Source organism: Chelon labrosus (assembly GCF_963514085.1).
Source record: "Chelon labrosus genome assembly, chromosome: 12".
Classification (NCBI taxonomy): domain Eukaryota; kingdom Metazoa; phylum Chordata; class Actinopteri; order Mugiliformes; family Mugilidae; genus Chelon; species Chelon labrosus.
The window spans coordinates 22698878-22711118 of NC_140345.1; the positions used below are offsets into that span (position 1 = coordinate 22698878).

The window sequence follows — 12241 nt, forward strand, 5'->3', positions numbered from 1 at the left end:
TTTCCATTACTATTAAAATTGAAGATATGTGGTAATATAGATACATAGATATTGTGAAACGTAATGTTAAGAGGGACAAATATTAACGTAAGACATAACTGTATCTCTCCCAATTGAGAAATTTGGACCTAACCAACAACTGAAAGAGTATAAGGGGGCTTTGTTTTGTCCAACTCATCCAGTCGTTATCAGAGTTTTATTTTGAAACCGGAAGTCCCGTTTCCCGTCCTGACGCCAGCTTGACGCGTGCCGCTCCGCTCCGTTAAGCTGCTCACGGTGATATAAGTAAACCATCAGGTCAGTCGGATCCTGTTCGTTATTGCTCGACTGGGACCGACTCTCGGTGGACGTTGACAGGACAGCGGAGTCTCTTTTCTGGCCCGACAGCGCTGCTCGATGCTCTCAGACAAGATGATGATCTCCCCGTGGGACCGCTGGTACTCCACAAGCTGCTGCCTGTGCTGCCATGTCCGCACAGGAACCATCATCCTGGGGGTCTGGTACATGGTGAGCACCGCCTATATCTGTGTCTGTCACTCACTGGACAGCCAGAGACAACAAAGCATGTCCTCATCATGGAGGACTCATGATGGATGCATGCAGGATTTTAGAGTGGCTGACATTATTTGTTGCTTTTAGAAAGGGAAATAGTTTGTTTTTATTAATCAGCAGACTCTTAACTTACTAACATGACTTAAAGGAGACTTGTGCATATGAAAGTTTGATCTGTTTTGATTGAGTTCATCTTCATCCACAGTCATTTTTATGACTCAAATGTCATTTTTACACATATATTTTCATTTTAACAGTTAAAATGTTAACGCTGACATATTAAGAAGTGTTTACTGAATGGAAACTGATGCATACCAACATTTTTAATATATTTTCTGGTATTAAATGTATGTGGGATATATATTTATTCGTTTCCTGCTCAGTGAATATGCCAGCTATTATAGACTGAACGTGCAGGAGAGGGTTAACCAAACCAAACACTACATGTGGAAAAATCTCTCTCTCTTTCTGCTCCCTATGAATAAATTAGCAGCGGGGCCTCTTCAGGTAGCAGGTTTTTGTGTCAGGCTGCCTATTGACTGCGGAGAATTTTCCATTACCTTCACCTAATCACTGGTGGATGTATGAGTCATCTGCATAATGAGCGCCGCTGACCAGACCAAAACAAAGACTAGTGTGGAGCTTTTACTGTGCTGTAACACGGCTAAAATACCTCTTCATGAAGGTTATATTTGGGTTCCTGGTAGATTACATCCATTTTCTCTGCATATTATGGATTATACCGTGATATATTGCGACAGATTCAAAGAGCTTATCATGCCGTGTCCATGTTGTCGCCTTTAACTGCCCATATGTTCTCTGTCCTTAAGCTCATCAATGCCGTGGTGTTACTCATCCTGCTCACAGCGCTCAGTGATCCTGAGCAGTACCACCTGACCAGCGCTGAGTTGGCTAATGACCTGGATGTCATGGATGACGCCAGTAAGTAGCCCAGAAGGCCAGTGCTGTACGATAAATGTCCCATAAGTAGCCTCACATAGCTGTAAAGTAGCTCTATCAGCCGAGCTCGTTCTGATTTCTGTATTCTAGTATTTTGCTCCCATTTAAATTTATGTCAAGCAATCTGTTAGAAAATCCACGGTGGCTCTGTGGTGCTTCTGTTCTACGACTCTGATGGATGACTCTTGCTTGCGGCTTTAAATCCTCAACAAGGTTGTCATCGGCATAATGGAATGATTTATTGTGTTATTAGAGGGACCTCACACATCTGTCTAGACGGCAGTCAGCACTCCTGTATAAATCAAACACCGAAAGCCACAGACATGTAAGCATATAATGTCCATCTGCGCGGAGCTTTTAAAAGGCTTTGTTAACACACCAGGTGGATGCTGGAACAGTCTGACTGGAGTGGTGGTAGTCTATTGATTGGGAATGACTGCATTGTCCCAGTTCCAGAGGATTAGGGTGTCCTGTGATCCAGGTTGCAGGTTCTGCCAGCCGGTGCCACACCTTCAGTATATATACATGCGTAGGAACAGTAACACTGTAAGAAAGTAATCTGTGTATAGCTGCTGTTGAGAGTCAGTGAAATGCAATTTTACTCGAATGTGCACTGCTACCGTATAGCTTTGAATGACAACAAAAGGTCTCAGTAAGTCTAATAAGATAAGATAAGCTAATCCTTTATTCATCCCACAGTGGGGAAGTTTGCAGCGTTGCAGCAGCACACAGTTTAAAGGACAGTGCACACACAAGAGATAAAAAAAAGTAAAGATTAAATAAGTACAAAAACTAGAACATAATCCTCCCCATAGACACATCTCTTATCTTTGATGCCTTTGCTCAAAAATGTAATTTAAAAGAGTGGCAAGGCACACAGAAGGAACAAGTTGTTGAATTTCTTTCTATTTAAAAGATGATTTCTGACATATTGTATGTTTATACTAGGATATATAAGAAAAAAATAGTTACGAGGTGATTAGCTTATCTTAGGGAGCATAAAGACTGGGCTACCTGCTAGCTTTGTCTTTTTCCATAACTCATAATACCTACCTACGTTTGTACAGCTTACTAATGCTGCCTTCAAATAGGGTCATATTTAAAGTGTTTTTAAAGGTCAGAGGTCAAAAGGTTGTTTGCTTTCGTCAGTTTTATCAATTTTTCACATTAAGTTACCCGGTCGTTAGCTTGCTAAACTGTTAGCCTCAGTACGCCTGATATGTAGCGTGGTTGACGCTCTACGTTGTTGGCCTTTTACAGAAAAATAAATTGTAGCTTGTTGCTCTATCGCCACTAGCGTATAAGCAGCATTACGGCTGGTGTTACTGCTTGAACAATGAGCATTTAGTGGACACAACTTCTCATGGCAAAACCACGATAAACAGCCTCTGTTAGCTAGGAAATTGTAGCTCATACATTATTTTCTGTTATCCCAGAGTCAAATTAAACACGAAATATAAGATGTTGATGGCCGTTGTTGGCAGGCATTGTTTTAGTAAGTTGAAATTGTTGTTTCCTTGCTTCAGTCTTTATAAAAAGCTAGGCTAATCTCCTTAAACCTACTCTGAATTAACTTAGCGACTAGCTAATGCACAAAGTGGAGACTTTAGCAGTGAAAGTACCAGAAATTCTCATTTTTTATTTTTTTAGGAGCCAAAAACAGAGCTCACAGACAGTGAATAATGGATTTTTAAAAATTTATCACGTGGCCACAAATACGTTTTCATGTCCACGTCTTCTTCATGTACAATTTTCTTGTTTCTGCTCCCCCTGGTGGCCAAAAGAGTAACTGCAGCATCTTTTTGGTTTTTTGACTTTCCCAAGGTTTGATCCTGTCAGCCCTTCTGTCATTTAGCTAAACTACACTCATAAATATTAGGTCTCTAAAGCCCTTTTATGAGGCATCCCGTGACTCGGAGCTGTGAAATATTTCTTCTCATAACAGAAAATAAATAAGTAAGTGTCTTTTTTAATGGGTCACAAGGCAGAAATGTTCTTTCATCTGAGTTTCTCCGGCAGTGCCACGTTTATTTTGGTACGGCTCGATCCTGTCCTTATGTAACAGAACAATTGGTCCTGTTCTGTTATGTTGAGTTGATCTGAGTTCAGATTGACTCAAAGAGAACCACAGAGCAGAGGTTAAATCCTTATCTGTTTTTTTTTTTGTGGGATTCTGCTCACAGTTAGTTTTCCCCAGATCAGCTGGACACAATTCTGTAGCCGTTTTCAGAGATGTATTTTGGAGTTGGAACAATAACAAGCTGTATAGTTCTAACTTTTCTTCTTTTGCCTCTCCAGACATGTGCATCGCCTCAGCCATCTCTCTGCTGATGATTCTCATATGTGGAATGGCAACCTATGGTGCATACAAGGTAAACCTGCTGCTACATCTATTTTAGAGTCTTAACAAATACAAATACCATGCCTCCTGTTTTATCATTTTAAACACGGCCTAATCTCCCAGCGACCCAGCTGGAGCTCTGATTTATGTCCACGCTGTGACGTTGTTTAAAGAGTTCAGCTTGATTCTCCGCTCTCAGATAGGTACAACAGCCTATTCGGAAAGCCTAAAAATAAATGTCTCTCTTTCAGCTGCGTGCCGCCTGGATCATCCCATTTTTCTGCTACCAGATATTTGACTTTGCTCTCAACACCCTGGTGGCTGTCAGCATTGTTGTTTACCCAAACACAATACAGGACTACCTGCAGCAGCTGGTGAGAAATATCCAATACTCTCCACATTTGTCATTTAATTAACTGCCACCATTACATAATGAGCAGCTCCTGTACCTTACATGAACTCTCTGCTGCATACTGACTGCTGTTTTTCTGACTCCTCTGCAGCCTGATAACTTCCCCTACAAAGAGGAGGTGGCTGCTCTCAGTAACGTGTGCTTGGTCTTCATCGTGCTGCTCTTCATCGGCTGCATTCTCAGCTTCAAGGTAACAGTTTCTTCACACTGACGTGAGCAAACTGATCTCTGCGCCTTCCTGTGCAGGCTGTTAATAGAACCACGCTGTCAGAGTATTAAAGCGGCTTCTTAATTGGGATATTATTGAAGTTGGAGAGCTCAGTCTGGATTTGGTTCCTTATAGAGGATGAATGGATGTAGCAGATGGTGTTGTGTTTGGCCAAGGAGTTCCAGCAGCAAGCTGTCTGCAGAAAGACAGATGATTCCAGTTGACAGAGAACAACAGAAACTTGTTTTTACTAGAAAGTGATGCACAAGCCTCAGACAGATCCAAGCAAAGTCTAAATGCAACAAGAGTGAGAGTTTCTTTAACTGTCTTTTATGCACTGAGACACATGTTACCATGATGCCATCTGTGTCGGTGCGCAGAAAACTTACACTTACGCCACAGCTTCTGTTGGGATGAGATGACCTAATTATATTTTTGAACACCTCAGTGCATAGATTTGCATAGAGCTGTGGAAAATTACAAAACTGCTTAAACCTCGAGAGTTTCATAAACTGTAACAAGACTTGAGTCCACAGCTCTTCTTCCTGCCCCGTGAAGCTACACTTAAGTTATAAATACCACCACAGCTTTGAGAAAAATACCGTCATCAGGATGATAACATGCTGTGTCTCATCCTTATTAGGCACACGATCCTGCTGAGGTTTCTGATTTGCAATAACCCTCAGTTTTGTTTTCTAATTATCCTAAATAATATGAGGTCCTGATGTTATGCAGTGCATGCTTCTAATTTGTCTTATTGTCCTCTGCCAGGCGTACCTCATAGCATGTGTGTGGAACTGCTACAGATACGTGAGCGGCCGGGGTACCTCTGAAATCCTGCTCTACGTTACGACCAATGACACCACAGTAAGTTACTTCTGATCTTGTTAGATCGGTGCAAAGGTTCATACACCGATCAGCCACAACATTATGACCACTGACGGGAGAAGTAAATAACATTGACCATCTTGTGACAATACAATGTTCTGCTGGGAAACTTTTGGACCTGGCATTCATTGGTGTGGATGTTACTTAGACATGTAGCACCCACCTAGACCAGACCAGGCACCCCCACCCCATAGCAATGACACTCCTTGATGAGAGCAGCCATCCCCAGCAGGATGTAGCCTGACACAGGCACATACACAAAAACAGTTTAGGAACAACTAAAAAGAAATATAATAATAATAATAATAATAATACATTTTATTTATAGGCGCCTTTCACGACACTCAAGGTCACCGTACAAATTGTTTAAAATAAAACACAATTCAATACACAAAATAGTTAAAATAATACACAATTAAAGTACACACAAGCATAATATAGAACATATAGTTACATACAAATGACAGATAGAATGGGAGATAGAAGTGAGACTATGGAGTGGAGTAGGCCTGTCTGAATAAATAAGTTTTGAGCTGAGATTTGAAGGTGGTGACTGAGTCTGAAGTTTTTAAGTGTTCCGGGAGGGCGTTCCACAGGCAGGGGGCTGAATGGGAGAAAGCTCTGAACCCCATGGTGGTCAAGCGAGCAGGTGGGATGGTGAGTTGTTGTGATGAGGATGACCTAAGAGTTTGGAGAACACGGCCTCCAAATTCACTAGATCCCAAACTGATCAAGTATCTGCCCATAAGACCCAAAGTCCCCCCCCAAACAAGGATGCAGCCTGACACAGACACACACACAAAAACACTTTAGGAGCAAATTGGAACAACAACTCTGCAAGTGGGAAAACTTTGATTCACCACCTGCTGAAATTTTGTCTTTCGCAAGCTTCTAACACCACACGTTTACTCCAGTACCATTATTTATGATCAATGTGCATATATTAGAAATTAATCATAAGTCATAGTTCACCTGATTGGTTTCCTTTGCTCTTGATACAGAGAAAACAAAAAAGTTTCAGATAGTCCTACAACCAATTAGAGACATGGTGTTATAAACAAAACCAACTCAACAGCGCTCAGACGACGTGGATGACTACGTCGCTGTTACTGTTCTGCCCGTCAGATCTTTGATAGAGCAGAATCAGTTCCCAACAGAGCAGCTCCAGACCACCTTTCCACTGCAAAACGTTTGTGGGCAGCGAAAGTCGGGCAGGATTACAACAAAGTCAGAAAAATTACTTTCCAACTTGCAAACTCTGAGATCATCTGAGTTGGATGTGAATGCACTCAAAGATACAGTCTAATGCTTTGGCTACAGACAATACTTATTCATCTGTTTATTGCTTGTTCTGGCTTATTATTTATACAGAACATGGAAGAATTTTGATGCTGGTCTGCGTCAGTTCTCTGTTTATGTGTTCATTTTGCTGGAACGTTGTAATACAGTTACACAAAAGCAGTAGAAAAAAATAAGTAATTTTCTGCTAACCCTGCTTTCCGCTGTCAGACCACCTGTATGAACATTAATCACGTTTTCCAATGAGCTGTTACGAACTGAGTGCAAAGCTCAACCATCGTCTGAGTTCTCTCGCTTCGACGCTATTGTGCAGCAAACAGCTGTACAAATACTTTTTTTCAACATTAACTGTAAGAGAAAGATTTCCACTAAAGATTATGTAGAGGCCAGTAAATCAAACGATTTACTAGTCAGCAAATATAAATGAGATATACGAAAAACAAGAACTTGATACTGTTACCATAATCATCCTTTTTTGTCATTTGGAGATCCAACTCCAACGTAGCAGAGTATCTGATCTCGTTTTGCTTCTTTGTTCCACATCCAAAGTCAACAAAACAACTCGGGTGGAAAAATGATTGCTTTGTTCGTTCCAGACCCTTGGTCACGTTTTTATCGTCTGCGTAGGCTTCCTCTGCTCGGGCCAGTCTAGCAACGCGTAAAGTCATCATGTTGAAGGGAGGAAGGAAGTCTAAAGCTGGCTGTCGTAGCAGGTAGTTTTACAGAGACTACAGTAGCATGGGTGGATGAACAGAGGAAGGAGAGATGAAGCTTCATGCTGGCAAAGCCATTAGAATGATGGCTGAGACTCAACAGTGTAGTGTACTGTAAGTCATCTCTCTGAGAGTTTGTGGTGTCTTGTTGCCTTGGCCTCTGACTGACTACCCCACTGCCCACACACCAATTATTACATCTTACAGAAAAGGAGAAGAAAAAACGAGTCTGTAGAAACACTAATGACCCGTTCTGACTGTAGCAAAATGTGGTTTTCAGACATTTGAAGCTGTCAGTAGCTGGCTCCATTAACACCGATATTTGACCCTGCAGTATGTTGGGTTTCACAGGTGTTTTGAGGAACCCAGTCTGCAGCTTAACGCTCCTCAGAGTGTAACATTCCACACAATTTAAAAACAACACAGTGTGGCTTTATGTGATGTTTTGGGCTTCTAAGAACCAGAGGCGTCCGCGGGATCCTGATGTGAAAAACACCTGAGCAGCTGCAGAAAGAGAGAACCAGGAGGCCACTCTCCAGCTCGCTGACGTTATTAGTGAAAAGTGCCAGACAAACTGCAGCCTGCTGCCCCCTTTATTTCCCAACGTCAGCATCGCCTCTGCAGGTATGCTGTTTCAATTAGAGCCAGACATTTTCAATTAGAGCTCCCCCCTGACGGGCAGGCGGGTCCGCGGCTTTTGGTTAGCAGCTCGAATTGGCTGTGCATCAGTTATACAGTGGTTAGGTCAAAGGTCTGCAAATGCACTCCATATGAGCCAAACTCCTGCGCACACAGAAAAGCCATTTGACACCCACACAATGTGACGCTTGCTATGGCATTAAAGGAACAATAAGTAACCCTTGAAGTGCCTCATAGGAGAACGTTAACCTAACTGATATTAGTGATGAACTCTTGCTGGGCTCCACATCCTTTAGACGGGGCAGATTTCAGATTTATCAGCTGTAGCTACCCTACGTAAGTGCATGCTGAAATTCATGAAGTGGTTGAAAACCCTGTGAAATTATCTTTAATATATACATAAAGGTTTTCTGCAGGATGCAGTGCTAAAGGACCCAGGCTAACCAAAGTATAGACAGTAAATGGTAAATAGTCTTGTTTTTAGCGCTTCTCTGCCAAATGGTACACAGGAGTTCAGTGTCAGTGCTCAAGGACACTTCGGCATGTTGCATCTTCCAGGTCACACATGGACAAGCAGGTAGTGGGTACATATTTGCTTCAGTGCTGCTGCATTTTCATATTTGCAAAGCAAATTATAAAGATCTCACTGTTATAGCAGTGTTTTATTTTTTATCTGTCGTATCTTGAATTTAGATGTTTAAGTCAATCACAGTAAACCACAGTTCTAGTGGTCAATGATCCACGCAGTGCTATCCAGTCATTGGCAGAGGCTTAACAAGGGTATTGATTACTGAACGTCCCGTGTCCTGTTTTAAATATCAATAAGGCTCATTGTCATGAAGGCGGCGCTGTGCCAGCCCGGATGGATGGATGAATGGAAACCTTCAGTGGATCATTGTTTCAAACACGTGGTGATGGTGTACATGGCCTCAGCTGAACCATTTAGGGAGCCTTCATGTCTGTTTGCCATGTTGTCAATAGCAAAACCAGAATGAGTCACGCACAAGAGGTTCTGACTCCACGTAGAGTCATATTTGCTTAATTTTTGGTCGAGAGACGAGCAGAGAGGAAATTTAGATTCACACATTTTAGGAAGGAAAGATGTCAGAGCTGGACTGTCGGTGCAAATGGGGTGAGCTGTGGCCTGTGGGTTAGAGAAGCAGCTTTGGCACTTTGGCAAATAAAGCTGATTTGATTTAGATTTAATTGTTTAATGATGATAATAATAATTTTCAGACATACGCCTCCTCTTGGGAGTGTAAACCTCTCGGGATTTGGGGATTTGTGAAAATACGCTGTCAGATAATCATTCAGTTTCCTCGTGATGGGAAACAGGTCACGGCACTGAGCAGAGATATCCGTCAAAACCCAAACTGTGACTCCAGTGACAGCCACTAGCCATATATAGCAGAACTCACCGCTTAACCTACTTTTACTTTTCTTTTTGAGCAATGAATAATACACGATGAAGGAGCAAATCTGCTGGACTAGTTATTTGTAGGGAGCTTTGAGACTACATCAAGATGCAAACTTGATGTAGTCTCAAAGCATGCACTGTGACGTGCTCTCTACACAAAATGGCTAAGGATCAAAATACAACCCTAATCAATCTTCACTGAGCACGGCTGTTCAGGTCATGTTTCCCAGAGTGAAACCACAATATAGTGATGGTAGTATACTGCGCAAATCTGGAATCAGGTTCCACAAGACCCAACTTGTCTCAGCAGCCATTTATAGAAAGCAGAGTTTATATTCAGCACTCACATTCCTGCCCCTTGAGTTCATTTTAATAACTTTGGTGATCCTCTGACATTTCATTCAGCTCCATCATTAGGTCAAAATGTCACTTTCTGCTTCGGTTTATGAATATTTCAAATTAACTTCTGCTTGTGTCAGTGGTGGAACATGGTTTGGATGTTTTACTAAAATAAAAGTAGCGAAACATTTACAAGAAACACAGACTAAATGGCCTAATACAGAATCTTACATGCCTTTATATCATATATACCGATCAGGCATAACATTATGACCACCTTCCTAACATTGGGTAGGTCTCCCTTGTGCCTCCAAAACAGTTGAGACTCATCAGAGAATGGACATGGGTCTTCTGAGGGTGTCCTGTGGTGTCTGGCAACAGAATGTTGTTAGTGGGGGTCTTTGGGTCCAATGGGTTGAGAGGAGGGGCCTCTGTGGATCATCCCACAGATAGTTGATCCGTTTGGGATCTAGAGAATTTGGAGGCTGTGTTCTCCATTTTTTTTTGAGTTGTTCCTAAACCGTTTTTGTGTGTGTAAGTGTGTCAGGCTGCATCCTGCAGGGGATGGCTGCTACCATCAAGGAGTGTCATTGCTATGGGGTGGGGGTTTCTGGTCTGTTCTAGGTGGGTGCTACATGTCTAAGTAACATCCCCACGAATGCCAGGTCCAAAAGTTTCCAACAGAACATTGTTTTGTCACAAGAGGTCAATGTTATTTACTTCACTTGTCAGTGGTTTTAATGGTGCGGCTGATCGGTTTATTGTTACACACGATGGTGCAAAAAGCTGTTCAGCAGTTTAGTATGTCGGAGGTCATAGCATGCTGATGTTAGCGTTCAGCTCAAAGTACAAACATCTGCTGCTGCATGTGTTTTTATTATGATGCCTGACTCTGTGAGTGTACAAAACCACATGCTTTACTTATGTTGTCTGTTTATTTTGTAAGTTTATGTGTGTCTATGGTATTTGTCTTACAACTATTTCACTTAGTGTTAATTTTCTTAATTCTTTCGTTTGAAATTGCACCAAAACTGGTGCAATATTGCACAACTTTGACCAAAACATGCCCACACATACAGAGCAGCGTCTTTAAGTTGCATGAGGATTTTCATGCATTCATCATTTTGAATAGGCTCAAGGGAAAGAGCAACACTAACCAAAGACTGTTTTTCTTCTTTATTTCCAGGTGCTTCTTCCTCCGTACGACGACAGCGTCAGCGTCCCCCAGAAGCAAGCTCCTCCCCCCTACACCACTGCCACGGCGTGAAAACATTCCCAGTGGTACCTGCCGGCTGCTGTCAACAAGACCCCAGCTAAATTTATGCACCACACTGCCTCTCCAGTGTACAGTATATTTACTGATATATTGTTGCTACACACAACACATTACAGTACAGCCATATACTGTATATACACCATACACATATGTACATTCACACGACAGTACCACCACCGTGACCTCTCAGCCCTTCCTGTTATTTAATGATGAACAGTTTTCCTTTAACTCTTCCTGAGTCTGTTCTGTCTCTTTTAGCAGAATTCCAGAAATGATGAGCATTTTTATGCGTTTGAATCTGGGTGAAATCACACATGAAAGCACTAGAAAGTTTGCTAAATGATATATATTTTTATTAATTGTATTTATGCCCTCTGTGTGTGTCTGTAAGAGTATCTTGTGGGTCTTTCCTTTGATAGGCTTGTTTATGCTATGCACAAATGCAAAAAGAACAAAAAAATACTTTTTGACAAACTTACCGCTCACAGTGATGAGAGGGGAAGACGTCATGTTTGTCCCGTTTGTCTTGTCTCAGCTCGTGATCAGGGTTAGATTGCCTTCATTCCTAACTTTCTCTCTGATGGAGGTGCATGGAAGTGTCACCGTGACTGGAAGTTTCCCAAAGAAATGCATCTGCCTGTATTCTGACGTGATCAAAGAGCAACCTAGTGTATATCGAACATATCACCTCCTTTTACTGTATTCTTCAATTGCACACAAATTGTATTATAGAAATCAAGAGTGTTGACTTGTTCCGACTATTTATGTCTTTTAAATGTAATCGTGTGTTTCTACTGACTGAAAGGAAATGTCGCGGGCTGCTCTTTATTTTGACAGCACAAAAAGAAAAAGAAAAAGGAGAAGAAGCACTGATCTGGAATCAGTTTGCTCTCTCTTCTCGCTGCGAGTCGCTCGAGGAAACCGGTAGCTCAATAAATATGGACCCTGGTTGTGTTTTTTCAATTAAGCCGAAGGGGGCTCTCTGGTCCGTGTAAACATTACACCAGTCCGTTCCACCAGATGCAGTTATTGGCAACCCCCGGACACAAAATGTCCAGCAAGCACACTAAAGTCAAACCTGAGGACCACTGCTGTATGAAAAGTAAAGATGTGACATTTATTTGTCTATTAAAAATCTAACTTTCTCTGACAGAAGTTGTATGTTGTTTTTTACTGTCGAAGTCTAATCATTTTGAA

At 41.8% G+C, this 12241-nt stretch overlaps 1 protein-coding gene across 1 annotated transcript; it reads left to right on the forward strand.

Moving 5' to 3' along the window:
- The first annotated feature begins 40 nt into the window (after positions 1 to 40).
- On the forward strand, positions 41 to 12127 carry LOC311497042 (lysosomal-associated transmembrane protein 4B-like). The gene is made up of 7 exons (XM_084557141.1): positions 41 to 507; positions 1383 to 1494; positions 3811 to 3884; positions 4105 to 4227; positions 4357 to 4455; positions 5245 to 5340; positions 10955 to 12127. Exons 1-7 carry the CDS (start codon positions 397 to 399, stop codon positions 11033 to 11035), a joined length of 696 nt encoding a protein of 231 aa, XP_084413267.1. The 5' UTR covers positions 41 to 396; the 3' UTR covers positions 11036 to 12127.
- The last annotated feature ends 114 nt before the right edge of the window (positions 12128 to 12241 follow it).

What these genes read in the sequence shown, in the direction of transcription:
- LOC311497042 (XM_084557141.1), top strand. Translation starts at nt 397, where the DNA reads ATGCTCTCAGACAAGATGATGATCTCCCCGTGGGACCGCTGGTACTCC. An exon ending in CAACCTATGGTGCATACAAG is followed by an intron (nt 3,885 to 4,104) that starts GTAAACCTGCTG and finishes TCTCTCTTTCAG; the next exon opens with CTGCGTGCCGCCTGGATCAT. An exon ending in TTACGACCAATGACACCACA is followed by an intron (nt 5,341 to 10,954) that starts GTAAGTTACTTC and finishes CTTTATTTCCAG; the next exon opens with GTGCTTCTTCCTCCGTACGA.